We start from the raw sequence: 21,198 nt of genomic DNA on the forward strand, positions 1-21,198 counted from the left end.
TTTAAAACTAAATAAAATAAAATTAAACAATATATACTTAATTAAAAATATAATTTTTTTGAATATTTAATAAAAAGTTATTAAAAACTTAAAAAAAATTATACGAGGATCGAAAGTTAATTAAATTTGTTCCTGTTAGGGAGATAGGGCATATAAAACTATTGACTTCGTTTCCTTTTCTCTTGTCGTGCAATCAACTCCTACCTTAACTTGCTTATCTTTTTCTTCCTATTGGGTCTCGGTCGCACAGTCTTGGATGAATGTCAAATGAGGTACCTCTAGAAAGCACTTAACGCTCAAGTCAGCGAAAAAAGTATTCAACACTCGAAAGTGTATGTTCTTTTTCGAATGTGTGTTATTTATATTACCGGTAATGAGTTTTTTTTATTAGACTACATTAATAAATAAGTTTGCGTTTAGGATTATATTACCTAGTTGCTAACCACATAAAAGTTAAAAACGAAGATTTAAAACTAAGTCAAACATAATAAATTTATTTTATATATATATATATATATAAAAGTGTGTGAGTGTAAACTTTAATCTCACATTTTAAAAATCACTAAAGAACAATATTTTCGCAAACAAAATAGTTTTTTAACAGACCAAAAATTGTATTTTGGTGATTGCTTAAGTTCTGTAAATAAACTTTTTCAAAGATTCATTAAAACTAAATTCTTGGTAGAGATTATAATAAGTTGTTGTACTGTAAAAATTAAATTCAATATTCTTAAACAACGTTGAGGGTTAAATCTTAAAATTAGAAAAAGTATTATTGAAAAAAGCATTAAATAATATCAGTCTTTTTTTGACAAAAATTAATAGTAACAAAATTTAGAAATACTTACTAGAAAAAATGCTGATGAATTCAAATAATCTTAACAATATATATATATATATATATATATATATATTGTACCGTTTAAATTTTATTAAAAAAGAACTGACATTATTTTAATTGAAAGTTAAACAATTCCATTTTGTTTAAAAGAACTAAATAAGGGAAATTTGGTGAGTCTGTAAGGACGGATATCCCATAACGTCATATATTTTTCTTATAACCGTTTTCAGAATGTTATTTTCACTTAAACAAACTTAAACCTGAACAGGTTATATATAATTTAAATCCGGTACGTGAATTTTGGGTTTAAGTTTAAGTTTAATTTTTGATATATATATATATATATATATATATATATATATATATATATGAATTCATTACTCTTATTACGATGTAGCAATAATATGATATTTTTTAGGTTAAAACTTGCTTCAATGTTAAAAATCAAAATAATAAAAAATATTATCTTTTTCTTTTCAAAAACTACCTTTCTCCCATTTCCCTCAGTTAAAATTAAGATTTTTAATTTTTAAAAACATTCTATCTGGTTGTTTCTGTTAAAATAAGAACCAAACAAAAAAAGGTCAAACATTACCTAAAGACCTTACTACCAAAGATAGATTTAGTTGGTTATGTTTGACATCTTAATTTATTTAGATATTTGATCTCATAAGTTAAACACTTACTTTCCTATGATTGGTGCATAACAAATAATTCTTCTTTGACATAAGAACTAGCCAGAAGAAATAGGTCAAAGCATGTTTGCGTGTAAACATAATGGTGCACTGCCTCTTCGTTGTTCCATTTTTTTTTTAGAAAGGAACCAAGTTACATTTAAAAATGAACTAAAATGAATGGGCCACATTTTTGGAGTGTACCTTTATCAAAGCTTTTGAGGCAAATTCTTCCTCCACCTCCCATCTTTTCCTTCTATCCCATACTTAAAAAATAAAACTTATCCTTAATTTTTTTTTTTTAATTTCAGAATATTAGGAAATCTAGATACGTCTCACATTATATAATTCAAAAGTTAATATTGATAACTTTTTTTCATTTTAATTACATTCAGAAATGTACAATTCATAAATTCATAATATAAAAGTTGTATTTTAATTATACAATTCAAATGATGTGTAATCCATAGTATAAAAGTTGTATTTTAAATTATACAATTTAAATTGTAAATTTTTTATTTTGAATTATATAATTTAGAATGTAAAAAATATTTTGTATATTATTTGAAATGTTACTTTATTGATTACATGAGTTATTATTACTAAATATGTTGTCATATATCCTCTATTCTTTTTAGATACATTCATACACATTGAAAATAAACATAGATAAAAAAAACACAAACTTGAATAAAACAAAAAAAGACAACAAGGTTGTCAAATTAAATTAAAACGTGTCATAAAAAGATGAACAAATAATCTATAAATTCTAATACATTCTGGATTCCACAATTGATTCCCAATTGAGAAGTATTTTTTGATGTGAAAATATATTACATATTCCTCAATTCAGAATTTACTTTTTAAAACATAATATGTTCTAGATTTTGCAATCCTGAAACTTTCTAGATTATCCTATCTAAAATACAAGGCAAAGAAAAACATTAAAAGTATGTTTTACCGACCTCTATAAAATGTGGATCCGATCTCCAGTGAAGGGGTGCAGAAGTGCTCTCCAGCACAAAATTGAAGCAGGAGAAGAAGAAAAAAGGGTGAGACTGAGAAGATGAAAAAGATGAAGAGGATATTGCAAGATTTATTTTATTAAGAGTAAAATGGTATTTTCACTATCCCGATATGCGTGAAGGATGAAATCATGGGGTTGCAGGAAGAATTTACCCGCTTTTCATGCTCTTGCAATGCTGTTCTTCGAGGAAGTACTTGCCCAAAATTACTTCTTGCACCATATCACTGCACCCAATTTCAGTCTAAAAAGATAAAAATGTCCTTAGATAAAATGGATCACATACAAAAAAGCATTCTAGATCCCCTTCTCCATAATATGTTTCTGGATTATTTTTTTCCAGAATAATTTTTTTTATTTCGATCTTTATTTCCAGAACACAATAATCTATTTTTTGAAATTTTTTTGGATTTTTAGTTTCAGAATGAATGCCATTTTTGGAATTTTAAAACTATGTAAGTGCAATAAATTCAAAAAATTGAGTGTAGTAAAATTGACTACAAATTAATTGTCAATTATGGTGATTTCACTGTCACTGTACCATGAATCAAAGGGCTTGCCAAAAAGAAGTGTCTTGCTCATAACATTTTGGCTTTCCTTGTTTTTCAGATTGAGTTAAACAAAGAGCAAACTTGTAACGTCACTTTTTCTTTAAAAAAACAGAAACTGAACCTGCATGCATTTTTCTTCCTTCATTTCTCTCTCTCTCCAATTTCCGTCTCTCATTCTCTTTTAATTTTCTCTCCCAATCTTCATCTATTTTATAATCTGATCATACTACGTTGTAACTGAGAAGTTAAAGAACATTTCTACCCGATCAGATTTCAAATAGAGTAAGTTCATTTTTACTCTAAAGTTCCTTTGTTCTCTATTTTTGCTTAAGATTTAGTCATTAATCTTGGTGAGGTCAGTTGAGAAGTTTAATCATCTCAACTTATTCTACTGTATACTGAATTTTTGTTCTTGTTCTGTTTGGATAACTTGCATTAGGCCCATAAATCTTGAAGCGCTTATCTAGACTGTGGGAAATAAAATTCTAGAAGTTGCTTGGAAAACAAACAATTAAGGTAAGGGAAGCTGAATTAATTTTTTTATAGCACCCTAGGATAGAAGATCTGAATGCAGAAGGGACGTGGTCCCAATATTGAATTTATCTTGCAGGGGTGTTATTTGTTTATATATTGTGTGTTTGTTTATATATTATTTAAACTTTATAAATATTATATTTTGATAGTTTGAGAGTTAAATATTGTTGTTGACGTTGGAAAATTTATGGAATGATATGAATTTTTAAATGTTATATGATTGAATGATATGTATTATATACGAATGATGTAAATTGTATGAAATTGATGTCATACATTTGGGATAATGTATGAGTTGTTGTTTGATGGTACGTTAAGTATGAAAAGCCTATGTTTAATGAAGATTCTCTGGCTTCACTAATGATCTAAGTCATGTAGACTAAGATATCAGGTGGTGAGAAGCTGAGAGGGAGTTCATACACATCGGGTCCCACTGTAGACACTCGGTATTGGATGTTTGAACTTACCTTGATCCTTTCTATTGGATTCGTTGGTAATCTTTGGATCATGTGTTAGTCTCTAGTAGGGGCATACTTAATGAGTCTTCCGGGAGATGAAGTGGAATTGAAATGAAATCCAATGATTGTGATTGAAAAATAGATCCATGTGTGATCTATATGATTGATGAAATTGATATTGAAATTTTACATGACAACATTTAAAGAAATGTTTATAAATGATTTGTTTGGTTGGTTCTTTTTGCAAGAATTAGATATGATATGTAATTTCTTTTCACTAGCTTACCCTTTCTTTTCTTGCTGTGTTTGAACTGCGATGACTGTACTACGTACACGAGCATATGATATTATAGGTATCGGAGGGTATGAAGAGCTTTAGGATGTTGACTTTGAAGCTTATATTGTAAATATTTATATTTTTATATGTCCTAATCATGTATTATGAATGTTTTGAAAAACTCTAATTTTGTATAGAAATACGTAAAACGTTTTAAATAGTTAGATGTATTTTTCGAGTGTTATAAAACTTCAGATTCAAGAATCATAATCTGAGTTCATAATCAGGAAGCTTTCGTGTATCCAATTCATTGGCTCTCTGACTTAATTTTAATTCCATATGACAAAGGTTGGAATTTAATACCTCCCATGGTGATTCCATGTTATTATCTTTAGGGAATGAATCAGATCATTCACTATCTGAGTTCATGACTGCAGGGCACGATCGACACTAGTAATTTAAGTTTTGAGGATATAAGTTTCTCCATCAGAAGCACTAAGGCCATGCATTGAGGGGTGCACTATTCACGCAGACAGATGTGAGAGTGCACCCCACGTTTGTTTCTAGTGATTGATGAGGGGGAGGTGTGTGGAAAGGAGAAGATGGAGCTTTTTTGGTGCCTCTCACGTATGAAGAAAAAGTGCAATGAGAGGAGAGAAAGCCACATAGACTTTTGAGCATTTACATTTTTACCCTTAATAAGAATAAAAAATACATTTAAATATTTAAATTCTAAAAGTATAAATAATAGAATTCAATTATATATTATAATAATCTAGATTTTGATTTATTAATGAAAATACAAAATCTATTTAAATATTTAAATTCTAAAAATATAAATAATAGAATTCCATTTTAATAGAAAATTTTATTTAAGTAAACGGTAAATATCCAAAAAACATATTAATATATTCATAATAAAAAAATATTAAATATATTTTTAATAAAAAATACTTATATACCTTAAAATATAAATATATTTATAATAAAAAAGTATTATTAATATTAACAATATAAATATTAAAATAATAAATTGAAAAATAATTTAATTAGAATTAGAATTAAATTTTATTTTTTATTTATTTATTTAAATTCTACATTATTTTATTCTTTTATTTATAGTTAAAATTTTAAATTATTTTCATTAAATAAAATGTGTATAAAGTAATTATCATTTATTTTTATTTTTTTATACACAAGGGTAAATTTGTAATCTTACAATTTATACAGTTAAAAATAATTCAAAATATCCTTACAACCATCAAATCATTAACATATTTCAATAAACTTTCTTCACACATTCACTCTAACCTACTTCAATCCTAACAACTTCAATTTTCTTCTTCACACTTTCACTCTCCCACACCCTCAACTTTCTACTCTCCACGTCTTTTTATCCGAACAAAGCCTAAAAACATGAGAAGAAGGAAAAAATATAAGTGGGCTCTACTTTAACTTCTGACATTATCAGCAGCAAGGTGCCAACTTTTGGTAACGAAGCTTCTGAAAATCAATGACAGTCATACCTATCAACAAACAATTTTGGAAAATAAATGATATTATATCCCTTTGGGTATTCCCAAGACATCTCACAAGTTTTTGACAATCTTCCAATATATCATTTCTAGACCTCCCCATGTATCAATGACAGTTGCAGACTCTGGTGCTAGCAATACTCTTACTGTCTTCCTCCACATCATGTTCAGATGATTTTTTCAACTCGGACCGTGATGCTCAGATCCGAAAGAGAGATCTCAAGCCATTTGCATGAGATTGAACCATCAACGAGTTTTTCTTGAGTGGTTGACTTTAAAAGAAAAGAATATTCACTCCACACCCACAACAAAATATTAATATTTATAATAAAAAAAATTATTATTTTTTTCTTATAATCTAAAAAAATGAGGGTCATATTTTGTAATTAATCTGCCACATCCTCCCTGATAAAAGAGCATGTCCTGGTTTGTTATTAAGGAACTCCCTAAACAAGTAGCTAAATAATGATCATAAATTATCAAAATGACCACACAACTAATAAAAAGGTTGTTCCTAGTAAAAAAATAATTTTTTAAAAATATTTGCAAAAGTACCATTGTGAACTCTAACCTGTTTCTTTGACAGGGAAACAAGAAATGATCCTTTGGTTGTGAAAATAAAAGATTCCATGTCATTCCAAAAATAACCACAAAAAAACAACTCAGGTTTTCTAGAACAAATAACATTATGATCCAATTTTGATATATTGGGATCTTCAAAATGACCAATAGTCTGGTCCAGTTCAGATGAAATAGAATCCTAAAAAAAGACTAAGTACATTGGTCTGACGAGCAGACAAATAATCAGATTTTGCACTGCTCTCATCAATCTTAACAGCAGATGCTATTCATTGTACAACATCGTTGATTATATCATGTCGTTATCATTACATCACTTGTTGTAATAGGTTGAGAATGAATAGGGGAAATGATATGTGTCAGCAAATCCTAGCAGAGGAACCACGAATTTTCTAAATGGACGGATGATATGTATTTCCATCTTTTGATCAACATGGTTGATGAGACAAGGATGTATTATCAGGTGAGAGATGGCTAGATAACATAAGCATACACAAACCTTGTTGAAGCCTTAAGATAGTTTGATTTGATTGGATTAACAAAAAAATGTTAAGAATAGAGATAAGAGTCTTGAGGATAAATGGTGCAGTGGTTTAAGTCAATTCACATAAACAAGTTAAAGCAGAGAACAAAGTTTATGAGATATTAAAACTATTTTAAGCAGTTTTTTATGTGGCACATATGATATTGATGTTCTCATCATATTTATTTTCAAGCAAAAACGTTTCCAAACTAAGTGACGAGTTGATCCAATTAGACATTAAGATTTTAAAAAAATATACATTGACACTCTTATTCTAATATATAACTTTTTTTTTAATATGATATAATAAAAATATCTTTTTTATATTTTGTATACTAGAACAGGTTTGGTTTGGTTGTCAACTGTCAATGTATCATTTTTTTAAAATTTATTAGAAAAGAATTATAAGCTGTAAATAGTGTCACTGATTAAAAAAATAGTTATTATGTTAAAAAAAAATATAATAGATTGGGTGCAGAAAATATGTCGAAGGATAAATTGTCACATATAGCTGAGCAATGTAATATTGCAGAAAAATAAATGGACAAACAAGTCAACATGACTTTTTTTTTAGTTTTTTTATGACTTTGACCAAACCTTTTATAGATTACGAGACTCCTTTAAATAAACATAACTTTTTGTATTGTTTTTTATTTTATTTTTAATTTGGATTATTGTAACTTAACTTAGGTTATATGTTATCTTCTTTATTTATCTGTTTTAGAAGATTACTTATTTTTTAAACATTATTATAATTCTTGTTCTAAATATATTAATTTATAATCTGCGTAAAAAAATTATCTATTGTAAAATTATTTTTATGTTATTAAAAATAATACTGACATGAATTTAAGTTTATTATTTAAAGTAATAATGATTTACTTATTCAAGTTTGAGAAGAACTTTGCTTTGTTATGCCCTTTAATTTTTATCTAACATTCTGATATTTTTGTATATAATTTTAATTCAACTTTATTTTATATTTTATAAATTAATTTTTACATCAAATTATTTTATAAAATTCCAGGAAACAGGATTAAAAATTATATTATTTTATAATCTGATTCGTTTAATATAACACAAGTTATAGGTGTTTAAATATTTTTACCTTTAATAGATTTTTTAACAAGAGGCTACTTTAATTATTTTATAAATATGTTAATTTATATTTGTATTTAATTTTATCATATCAATAAATTTTTCATTATTTTTTCTTTTTTATGTTCTTATTCTCACTCCGTAGACTAAATAAAAGTTTAGGTTATCTAAATTTATTTTTTAAAAATACATTTTTTATAAATTTTTCATGTATTATATACATATGGATAACATAGTATCCTATACTATCTCCACACTATTAAAAAAAAATATTTTTATTTTATTTTTGTCGGCATATTTAATAATACTATCTTAAATTTAAAAAATGATAAATATAAAAATAAATAAAAAAGCGAAAAAAGGGGAATTGCTTTTGATAATTCAACCTTTAAATTTTATATTAGGATCACTACAAGAAAAAGAAAATCATAAAATAGAAACCAATTTTTAGATACCAAAATAATTAGTTGTAATAGTAACTAAATTAGAGACCATTTTAGAAACTAAAAAAAATAGTTTCTAAATTAGTTTCTATTATTGTTAAATAGTTTCTAAATTGGTATTTAATTAGTAAATTATCAATTATTTAGTTTCTAAATTTGGTAGCAAAAACATTGGTTGCTAATTAGATGCCAATTTAAAAACTATTTAAACTAATTTAGAAACTTTTTTTTTAATTTTTAAAATGATCTCTAATTTAGTTACTATTGCAATTAATTATTTTGGTTTCTAAAAATTTGTTTCTATTTTATGATTTTATTGTAGTGCATTATCTATTCATGTATTGATGGTGAACAAAAATAATTTTAAAAAGGTTGAATTAATTTGAAATATAACCTCATGAATCACTCATTGGAAAGGAATACCAAAAATTCCATTGCAAATACTCCCTTTGAAAAGGTGGAAGTTGTTCTTACTAAAATATTATATATTTTGGTAGAAAAACCGAAAGATGAGATTCTATAACAATGATTTAATCTAAGTGCTTGGAGAATCGATACACCCCTCACATTTCCAATCCAACTGTAAGTTCATTAGAGCATATAATCAAACACCTCCTCCACATTTCTTCTGCACCATTTTCATTTGGGGAAAGGATCAATCAATGAACAACCAATTGGAAACTCTATATATATGTGTGTGTGCGGTTGAGTAATGCAAAATGGGTGAACTAAAGCCATATTTGGCAATGTTTGTAGTACAGTTGATATATGCAGGGCTAACCTTGCTGTCCAAGGCTGTGTTTAATGGGGGAATGAATACCTTTGTGTTTATATTTTATAGACAGGTGATTGGTGCAGCTATTTTGGTTCCTCTGGCCTTGATACTTGAAAAGTAAGTGTGTAATTAAGGATTTGTTTTGTTTGATTTTTTATATGGATACAGTACTGTGTTTATACACCTTATATTATCACTGACATGTATTTTATTTATGATATGTTCCAGAAAAAGGGTAGTTCCAGTGTCACTTTCATTTTTGACCTTCTGCAAGATTTTTGTGTCTTCTTTTTTCGGGTATGGTACTATTATTTTTGTGTGATTTCTCATAAAATGTTGCTCTGAGAGGAAACCTTAGGTATATGATCTTAATTTGTTGCTTTTCAGACTCACTTTGACTCTAAATATGCAAGCTATTGCCCTTGTTTACACGTCTGCCACTTTGGCCGCTGCAATTGTCAATTCCCTCCCCGCATCTGCGTTTTTCTTTGCTGTGCTGCTCAGGTAATATTTTGGATATCAGTTTTTACCTCTTTCCCTTGTAATAGTTTAGACCTCACTGGAAACACGTTACGAGTAAAAGTTAGTTTTGGTAGGTGATGGTTAGTGACCATGATATCTATTCTGATTTTGTTAGAATCTGGAATTTCATTATGATAGTGTGTTTTAGTTGTAACAATGATCAAATTATGATTTGGTCATATGATTTATTTTTTATCATTACTCTTATACCAAAATATGAGAATCACGAATTATCATATCATATTAATATTAATAAGTGAACTTTAAAAGTGAAATTCAATTTTATAAAATTAATTTATAAGATAAAATTTTCACACATATATTATGAAATATTTTTATTACTAATTAATGTAAAATCTTCAATACATTCTCTCACGTCGAGACCTGTCAACCCGTGCATGTAATGTATTATGAGTGATCCGAACAGTCTGAAAGTAATTCGATAACGAGTGATCTAATAAGTTCAACTATATATATATATATGAATTTATACGTCTTTGTAATAGATAGATATATGTTCACAAAATTGATTCACATTATTTAAAGTTGAACTCAATTTACAATCTCTAAAGTAAAGTTTGGGGCATGTAACTAATTATAATCCAATTATGCAGAAAAGGTAGTATTCTTATGTATCATACAAACATCATTATTCGAATTTAGTTGACCTGCCATTTCCATTCGAATCTTGCAGAATGGAGAAGGTAAATATAAGGACAAAAGGTGGAATTACAAAGATAGGAAGTGTATTTCTGTGCTTGGTTGGTGTAGCCACCGTAGCATTTTACAAGGGACCGCAGTTAAGGATTGTGCATTACCACAATCACCACAGTCTACATCATGAAGATCAATTTTCATCTGGCAAAAGATGGATATTGGGTTCTTTACTCTTGCTCTTAAGCGTCATCATCTGGAGCCTTTGGCTTGTAATTCAGGTAGAGCCACTTGTGTTGCATATTTGTGCTATTCCAACTTATGCTAGGGTCAAGAATGATGGAAACAAGTGTTAGTTTATAAGTTCTCGACTTTTTTGTGTTTAGATGGTATGTGTATACACAATTCTGTTTCTTTTTTGCTTAGTTAACGATATCTATGACTGCACTCACACTGATCCCAAAAGAGAGCAGGCTCATATTCTTAAAATCTACCCTGCAAAGCTGAAGTTCACGAGCCTTCAGTGCCTATCAAGTTCAATCCAGTCATTTGTTATTGCTATAACTTTTGAAAGAGATATTGAGAAGTGGAAGTTGGGTTGGGACATGAAACTGCTTGCTGTTGTTTACTGTGTAAGTACCAAACTTCTTGACGGATATTAGTTTAAAAATCTTAATCTGATTAATGATAAAAACATTCATAATAATATATAAATAGATACAAATTTAATTTTATAAATGATATTATATTTAATGTTATTTTTTTTAACTATAAAGAATGTGGTGTATTACATGATAATTTCTTATTTTTTTTGCAATTTAAATAAGTTGGAGAAAGTTGTGTCATAGTGCCATATCTAAATTTGAGAGAAAATGTCTCTTGGCACCTATGTAGCACAAACACTGACACTAACACTGATGCGACACGGACACGAATACAAAAATACGTATAATATCTAAAATGTAGGACACGGGGACACAAATCTATATATTATGTAATTATGAATTATATAAATTAACAATAAAGATTTATGTGCAAAAGTATGTTTCAGATTATTTTTTGGAGAAGAAAAATATTTTTCATGACTAGTTTAAAAGGATTTGTTTCTTATTTTTATAATTATAATAAAAATTTATACAATAAATTTGAGTTTTTAAAAAATTAATGTATTTTTCCTTTTTAAAATTGTGTTATAATCGTACTATAATTGTTAGAAATCAAACAAATACTTTTTAAATTGGATACTTCATAGATATGTGTTCTACAAGTATCATACGAATGTCCGTATCTGATATGAATATCTGACACCGACACGTCATTTAAGAGAAATCTACGAAAATTATAGCTTCGTGCACAACCAAGATGTTTTTGTCATACCATAAAAGTTGTTGAATTCTATATTAATAAAAAGTTTAGATGAGTTTGTCGTGCATCTTACAGGGGACACTAGTGACGGGGCTCATCTACTACTTGCAAGCTTGGGCTATCCAAAAGAGAGGACCAGTTTTTCCCGCGATGTGGAACCCGCTAAGTTTTCTAATTGCTACCACAGGTTCCATATTTCTCTTGGGCGAGCCCCTACGTTTCGGAAGGTCAGTTACCATACTATTTTATTTTAATATAAAGATTAATTAAAATATCAAAAGACGCATGAATTTTTATTTTTAAAAAATGTTATCATTTAATTAAATAATATAAAATTCTAATGAAGATTATGACTAGTATATTATTTTTTAATATTGATTAAAATTACTGCTGAGAGGCGTTTGGAAATAGTTGACTAGGAGAATCATTATAACTGTTTATAGGAAAATGATTTATCCAATATTATAGATGACTGATTATGAATGAATTTTTGTATGGGTGGTTCGATATATTACTTTCAGGTTGGTTAACTGATACAATCTTTGTAACTTAAACAATATATTATGCAGAGACATAAAATTTTATCTGATCATGAGTAATTTACGTTAATTATTATGTTATATTTAATAACATTTAATTAAATAATATAATCTCAAATTTTATCTTCATATTGAAAGTTTTTAATTATAATTATATGTATTCATATAACTAATATAAAATTATCTAATACCTTATTTATTATGTGCATTAAAATTTACGTTTACGTGACAAGTTCTTATCTAAAAAGACACCACTTCTTAATTTTGACCCTCTCCACCCACTAAGTGCAGATTGAAATATAATTTCTACAAATTTGGGCAAAAGGAATAATCATGTTAGGTGTAGATAGTCTTCTTATAGTACTCAAGAATCTATTTTGGAGTTATATACTTAAGCTATATATGTAAGATAACCAATTAGATTTTTTAGTCGGATAATTATATTTGTGTATTCATTAAAATATAACATTTTTTTGGAAAGAAAGGAGATTGAATGTAAAAGATATAACTAGAGAAAATGTAAGATTGAGTTCTATTTGTATCCTTGGTAAAATTTTACATATTTTAGCTAAATCTATTAAAAGATATAAGTGGCGGATATATATATATATATATATATATATATATATATATATATATATATATATGAATTGAATTCACAAAAATTGTTTCATTAAACTGAACTCTTTTTAATTTAGTGACCTATATATATATATATTTTATATTTTTTAACTAAACTGTATTTTTTCTTTAGAAAATGAATGAACTAAATTACGTTCTTATTATACATAAAAGGAGAAGATAGAATTAATTTTATTACTCTTATTCAGTTAAATTTATACATGATTTCTTTTAATTGTATCTAATAATGAAAAGAGGAGAGAGATATTAAATTTCATTAAGAAATGAATGAAAGATTACACTGAATAAAACACTGAAAGCTATATATTACAACTGAAAACATGGGATTTTCATCTTTATTATCTAATATGCTTCCACTTAAGCATGTATATAATTTGTAATAAATTGTCACAAAAGAAACGCTATATAAGAGAAGAATAAAACCATTTACAAAGAGATGTAACTAAAAAACAAACACAAAATTCATGTGGGATTTTCATCCTTATTATCTAATAATCTACCAATTAAGGTAATTATGTAATGTATTCTTTGACTAGAGAAGTGATTTTCGGGACATATTCTTTTAAGGGACAGTAAAAAATTTAATAAAAATATAAAAATAAATGTACACAAAATTGATATATAATTGGACAAAAATTATGATTTTTCTAAAATATGAATATTACTAAATCGGCAAAAAAAAAAAAAGATCAACAAAATTAAGGTTCTATAATTAAAGGTGACTATAATATTGCAATTCATCCAAATGCAAGAATATATAAATATTGTACAATTAAAAATATTAAATATATAAAAAGTATTTCAATTATATTAAATATATAAAAAGTATTTCAATTATGATATTATATTAAGAAGTGAACTTTAATCTTAACTCAACTTCATTAATATTAGTTTATAATAAGATAAAGTTTACAATTCATTTTATAATATATATTATAAAATGTTCTAAATTTTATTGGGATTTAATTAAAGTTATTAAGTATCTTTATGATCAAAAGTCAAAAAAGAAAAAGAAACTATTTTATACTCCATTTCCCTAATCCTCTAAATTTTTGGTTTCAGCGTTCTTGGAGGCATTGTGCTGATTTTAAGCCTCTATAGTGTTTTGTGGGCAAAAAGCAGAGAAGGAGTGAGTCATCATCAGAATTGTTTACCCATTAAAGAATGCGTAGAGGTGAAAACAGAGGCCACTAGCATGGAACCACAGTAACCCTAATGATTATATAATTTTCTTTAGTGGTTTCTGTTTGGTTTTTCTCCTTGGGACCCAAAATGTCATTCACAATAAAGCATGACCTTTTTTTTTTGTACCAGTTTACACTACAGAAGAAATTGGAAAGAATGTCTGTTGATTGCGCCTGAAACTTAACTTAATACTAAATTGAGGAAAAGATGTTGCTTAAGAATGTGAATGCTTGATGTTTTTATCCAATAATAGGGGAAAAGAAGATATCCAAAGATACCTACCTATATATGAAAACTATTCTTCAATTATTACATACCATACTACGATAATGCTCAAATCTCTATCAACTTTTTTAATATTGCCGTCCACTGTTTACAAATAGTCCTTCATAGATAAACACTTAGTTTTAATCAATAATTGCTTGAATATGTTCTGAAAAAATTGTCTACATTGTCTAACTTAATTTGACTATAAAAAGAGCTGAGTGGAGAACACTTGGTTATTTAGTAGTGTGAATAAAAAATTGATTTCAAGTTCAAACCGTGTACTTGCCTTTATCTCATTTTTGTAGCATGAATGACTTTACTCACTAACGTTATACTTGTTTTGTCCATAATTGAGAAGAATATTCATTTGCAACCACGTTAATTTGAGATCCAATTTCAATTCCGTGTATCTCTTTTGTTAAAAGGAAAAAGAGAAAAAAAAAAACGAAAGAGACCAAACTAACGACCTAAAGCTTTACGCGCAAAGTTTTTGACGGGTTTGGTCCTCAAACCACTCCTATTTTGGTGACTTTATGTTATACAATCAGCTTAATTATAATTTATGGGAATTATCAAATTGAACTAATTACTTTTCTTATCATGGTTGTGGTTGTTAAGGAAATGTGACATTTTATCTTCATCAAAAACTAATTTAATTAATTATTAGAGTTTTGTCCAGTGTTAATATGTTTAGAGTGTTATAATATGTTTGAGAATATTACAACTAAAAAAATAAATAATTTTTTATTAAAATGAGGATTTTTTACATAAAAGAATTAAACAATTTTAAAATTACATTATACCAGATCATATTTATAAAATGACACATTTCACACATTCATGAAAATAACATTTTCTTTCCTTTCCGTCCATACATGCATGTTGAGATTGTATATCTTAATGAAGAGATAAAGAAATAGATTTGGTGAAAGAAAGACATGGTGCACCTTACGAATATAAACACTCCTCTTGTTTGAGGTGGCACAATATTTTACACATTTTCATACCTTGTTCACTTAAAGCATATTTGAATAAATTTGTTAACAAATCTTTCATGTGAAGTATATGCAGATCACTCATATAAAGGTTGAACTTTATTCCTGTCTTCCAAAATTTGGTCAACGCGCTGTGTCCTTCAATTTGTTTTCAAAAAATAAGCACGAGCATTATATTGATTTTGATTTTGATTTTGCTTTTGCTGCACTATTTGTTTCACGTTTGAAACATTGTTTTTTGAGAGGTTGTTATTTGCGAAGGACGTGAACATGTCATCACTAAATAAACAGAGTTCGTACACTGTCGTTTTCTTGTCCGATTGATCATGCAACGTAAAACTAGAGGGCAAATTTTGGTGGCAATCCCCTTTCATACCCAACTCTAATTATCTAAACTCAAACCAAATTCATTATATCTATGTATCTATATTTATATATATATATATATATATATATATATATATATATATGGAGATAGAGTATATAACAATGATATTTTCAAATACGAGAAAGATTAAATTAATAAATCATAGAATAAATATTTTTTTTGGTACTCGAAATTAGTTTTAGTTTTTAATTCAAAATTTTAGATTATTTGAGTATTTGTAACTATTAGATTGAATTCTTAAAATATGACATTAATATTTTTGTCACAATTGTTCTGTGTCATATTTATTGATTATTGTAGTCATTAATTTAGTATTCCATGTGGGATTCCTTAGGAACAATTATTACTTCTGACAAAGTAGTGCACTTGCCGTAAAAAGTCATCAAGTTTTTGAATTGATTTTGTTGGCACTGATCAATAAGAAATCAAACAAAGAATTAGTTGCTTCAATTGGAAAAATAGGGATTAGGTTTCGTCGCCCTCACTCTCATGTATTTTGATTAACATGATAATATTAAGTTCTTTGATTGAAATTGATGCCCGAAGAAAATTCATTTATATAGATCCCTCACATTATGAATGTTTTCTAAATATCGATCTCTCGCATATTTATAAAAACAACTTAGAACCACACTCGGACGTTAATGACAATTAACATTTCAAGTCTATTCTTAGCACTCAAATATGTTAAGTATTGTTGTTTAGGTCCAAACCCTAAAAATACCTCCAAGTCAGATTTAAAATTCTCAATTTGTCACGGAAAGTTAAAAGTAAAACAACAATACCAATAATCAATCAAGAACTGAATACTAATATATAAGATAACACCTCAATACATAAGAGTTTGAGCAGATTACTCTCAATCCCAAAGGGTAGAATTAGCCTCGCATACTTCTAACACCTTTCATTCTCCCAATTGGGTTACAATTCACTCTATGGTGTTTTCCTCTTAATCTGGCTGGCACACTAGGGTTGAGCCTCTAGCCCCTATTTATCCTAAAATTTTCTAGGGTTAGGTCGCTTCCTATGTCGCGTTAATGGGCTAAGTGATAAAACATAAAAAAAAAACTCAATCTTTCTGACGCATTCTCGCTTAAGCAAGATACTCCTATTGCGAAATGGTCTTTTCTGCATCTTTATCCATTATGCGACCAACTTTCTCTTTTTAGCTCAAATTATTCTCCTTTACTCCAAATCTTCAATCCTCCCTAAAAGTCTGCAATTAACACCAAATTTGTGAATAAAATGTTCTTATTCAAATAAAGCTCATAAAAAATGTAAAAAGGTATAAACTCATAAATTAGGGATTATTTTATATGTAATTTAGCGATAATTCCTCATAAGTGTCTATATTTTAATATGAAATATTACAAAAATTAGACACTTATCACTTTCTTGCTCCTCACTCTAAGTCTCCTTCCTTAATTTGCTGAAGCTCGGTCGGGATTGACTTGTAAAAGGTAATTCGATGATCAAGTAAGTACTCAGTATTCAAAGTATATATTAAGAACCGATTCAAAGCGTACCTTACTCCTCTATAGAGGGTTTATTTATATGTTTGGTCATGGGAAATTTGTTGTAATGAGTTGAATCTATCATATATCAGTGTTAACTTATTTTTAGGGAGGTTCCCTGATTTCTTGGGGTGTTACCTGGATTTGGTGGGATGTGTCCCTGATTCTCAAGGAGTCTTTGCAACTGCCTTAATTGCTATTGATTGTAACTACTTTAAATGTGTCTTCGGTCGATCGGTCACCGAGGTCGAGTGACATGGTTCATCCGGTGCCAACCGATACAGTTTCTGATCCAATTAGTTTAAAGTTTCAACTAGTGATTAAAACCAATTATGTGTGAAAATAAATGGAAGAAACACATATTTAACCCTAAAAAATATTGTGTCTTTTTTTGTATTTTCCTTTTAAATTTACGCTTTTTGTGTTTCTATTGTTGGAAACAAACATGAGCTTAGTATATTCTTTTTAAACTATGGTACTATTCATTTCTTTTTCTTCTAGTGCCTTTTCTCCTTTTGTATTTCACGACCATTGTTCGACCCCTTTTTTTCCTACTAGGCGCCTACCTTCTTCTCACCTACTTGATAATTGTTCCCTTACACCTCCTTTTCTTATCTCTTATCCTTCACCTCTAAGTTAAAATGACTTTTTACACCAGTTATTTGAGACAAATTACATTATTTCCATATTCAACATAAATGAAAATGATGTAAAAAAAATACATTTTTACATTGGCTCAACAACATGTGTAGAAAGATGGAATTTTTATGTTGATTTAGGGAGGAACTGACATAAACACTATATTTTCAAATCACTTTAAGTGTTCTTAGGCAAAAGATGATAGTTTAATTATTAGAGAGATTTCACGCTCAACCAAGAGGTGGTTGGTGATAGCAGAGTCATGACAACAATGTCTTCCATCAATAACGCGGAGTAAACATTGCAAGGCATTTGAGCAACAACGTGCTCTCAAGGATACACAAGCGAGGTGAGACAATGGCTGAGTGAGACTCTATCAGACTCAATCACAACAATAAAGTCCTCCCTTAATGTCATGGACACAAGGATGGTGAGGAACAAAAACTTGTGTGATGCACTATATGTGGTGGCTACAACGACATTATGATGTTGCAATGCAAAAAAAAAAAAATGTAAAGAAAACGCATAGGCAAATAGGAGAAAGTGAATATTAATACTTCAGAAGGATTTAAAAAGTTATTTTTATATTAAGAAGTGGACTTTAAGTCTAATTCAACCTTACCAAACTGACTTATAAGGTGAGGTTTACATTCACTTATATACTATGAAATATCATTATATCTATTCGATGCAACACCCTCTCACGCCAAGACTATCAACTCGTGCATGAGACTATATATTTATAGATGATCCGATAGTGACACGATAGCAATTGGCCTAATAAGCCCAACGAACTCTCAGTAGGCTCTAAATGACTCTGATACCATATTGAAAAGTGGATTTTAAGTCTAACTCTACCTTACAAAATCAACTTATAAGGTGATATTTGTTTTCACTTATATACTATGAAGTGTCATTATCTCTAGTTGACATAGAATCTCCAACGTTTTCCGTTTGTTTTGAATAACAAACATAAAAAAAGACTCTTTAACTGTTAAGAAGTGGGCTTTAAGCCTAACTCAACCCCATAAAACCAGCTCAATGAGATGAGATTTGCACCCATTTATATACTATGAAAGGTTCTAATCTCTAGTCGATGTGGTATTTCCAACATTAACCGTTCAAATACAACGTACTTTAAAAAGTTCATTTACATTTCAATCATGGCATTGAAAAAAAATTAAGTTGGTTTTTTTTAACCAATATAAAATGGTGACATTAACAATTCTTTTTTCACTAATATATCCTTTATTAATTCCTTCACATTTTTCATGGTGCTATTTTACTTTGTTTCATTCGGCCTCTCTTTTGGTTTTTTGTGTGTGTTTTTTAGTGCTTCCCTCCAATCACTTAGGTTAGGAAATTTAATTATTTTTTTAAGTATGTGTAAATCTTCAAGTTCATCTAAAAAACTTATTCTTTATGCTAAAGATTTTTGTTTTGCTTTTAGTGCTATATTTTGTAAAAGAACATATCTTTCACTGAATATCTCATATCGAGATTTCGCCCTAAAGATGCTTTGATGTACGCAACATAGAATATTTTACTCCAAAGAAATATTTAACTATTGTGCACACTAAAATTATTTTTGAGTTTACTTTAACAATTCTAAAACATTAGCTTTTAGTTTTAACTTTTTCTAATTATAATCTTTAGTTTTAAATTACTTTTGAATAATTCTCCTACATATATATAATTAAGGGAAATCAATAGAGTATCCTTTCTACTAAAAATATGCAAAAAAATAGTTTAAAAGTTACAATATTTTTGGTTAAAATGTAAATGGATTTTGTGTTACTATTTATTAGTGTTTTTGTTCATTGAAGAAGATGTAATAAATGGTAATGCTTGAATGCAGAATGTATAGCTAGCTGTTCTTGACGTATCAGCATCTATTAACTCTTTTTTTTTTTCTAAAATTATTATTCAATATGTTTGCTTTACTTTTGGTTGGAAAGATATGTCATAAATCGTAATCAACGAAAAAGAGTAAAGCATAATGGATACTAATTAAGGAAAAGAAGAAGCCGTCTTTGATGGCAAGTTGGAAACATATTTTAAACTTGTCTTGGCAGTCGCATGTGGTGTGTCAAAAAGGCTGCGTTTTCATCTAAAGAACTATTTAAGTGATCCTTCTTTTTGTTATTCTTTTATAAATAACTAATTTGTTTTAAAAAATATAAAGATTAATCCAAGATTAATAAAATAATTATACAAAATTAATATTATTATTAAGAAGTGAATTTTAAATATAACTCAATTTATACTTTATGAGTGATCTAACTTATTAATAAATCTTAATAAACTTTAAATAACTCTAAAATCATATAAAAAAAATATAATTTAAGACTAATCTTACCAAATTCACTCATGAAATCAGATTTTTAATCATTTATATATTTTGAAATATTTTTATATTTAATTAATATATATCATTTTCAACCATCATCAAACATGTGAATTAAGTAAATGAAATTATTTTTATTTTATTAACATTTTATAATATATCTTGAATATATTTAATTATATTAAATATTTAAATAAAAATGTTTAATGGTCGGTTGTAGAAATCTAAGGAAATCCATTGAGCTTTCAAAACAAAGACTCAAAATATCACACCATGGACCATGGAGGAAAGTTTACTACAAATGATAAAGTTGAAATATGTGTTGGAGATAGAATGGGAGTATGAGAAGATTTAGATAAAGATATTCTCAAACTTGTTATAGCCTAGTTAATTTGGTGAAATGATAAAGGTTAATAAATACATGTTCTTTGATAAGTGAATAAAATTTAATATATATATATATATATATGCAAATGTATTTTAATCTTTCTATATTAACAATTCTTCAATAACATTGTGTAGATTGTAAAAGCTTATGTTCAAATAATCAATTAAAAAAAAGGTCAAGTGGTAATTACTGAAGTCATTTTTCAAAGCCTTCAAATATTTAAAACCCTCTCCACGATACATTAAAAGGAAGCATAGTTATAAAACCTAAGTGAGACATATTTATTTTAAAGAAATCTTCTTTTTCCTTCATTTTCTTCGAAACAAAAACCAAGTGCATGCATTCTTCTATCTTTTCTCTTTCTAAATCTGAGTCCATTTATTATCTTTTTCAGTACCCCGTAAAAGGTAGCAAGTTAAGGAACACCTTCTGATTAAAATT

General features: G+C 27.8%; 1 protein-coding gene across 1 annotated transcript; it reads left to right on the top strand.

Moving 5' to 3' along the window:
* The first annotated feature begins 9,125 nt into the window (after nucleotides 1-9,125).
* On the top strand, nucleotides 9,126-14,394 carry LOC137821390 (WAT1-related protein At5g64700-like). Its single transcript, XM_068625959.1, has 7 exons — nucleotides 9,126-9,429; nucleotides 9,541-9,609; nucleotides 9,700-9,816; nucleotides 10,529-10,769; nucleotides 10,962-11,120; nucleotides 11,929-12,080; nucleotides 14,097-14,394. The coding sequence occupies exons 1-7, from the start codon at nucleotides 9,257-9,259 to the stop codon at nucleotides 14,242-14,244; spliced, it is 1,059 nt and encodes a 352-aa protein (XP_068482060.1). The 5' UTR covers nucleotides 9,126-9,256; the 3' UTR covers nucleotides 14,245-14,394.
* Nucleotides 14,395-21,198: the final 6,804 nt, after the last annotated feature.

Source organism: Phaseolus vulgaris, chromosome 9 (genome assembly GCF_000499845.2).
Source record: "Phaseolus vulgaris cultivar G19833 chromosome 9, P. vulgaris v2.0, whole genome shotgun sequence".
NCBI lineage: Eukaryota > Viridiplantae > Streptophyta > Magnoliopsida > Fabales > Fabaceae > Phaseolus > Phaseolus vulgaris.

Excerpts from the sequence above, each read along its gene's own strand:
- LOC137821390 (XM_068625959.1), top strand. The coding sequence starts at position 9,257 with ATGGGTGAACTAAAGCCATATTTGGCAATGTTTGTAGTACAGTTGATA. Across the intron at positions 10,770-10,961 it reads GCCTTTGGCTTGTAATTCAG|GCTCATATTCTTAAAATCTA; the intron begins GTAGAGCCACTT and ends AAAAGAGAGCAG. Across the intron at positions 12,081-14,096 it reads GAGCCCCTACGTTTCGGAAG|CGTTCTTGGAGGCATTGTGC; the intron begins GTCAGTTACCAT and ends TTTTGGTTTCAG.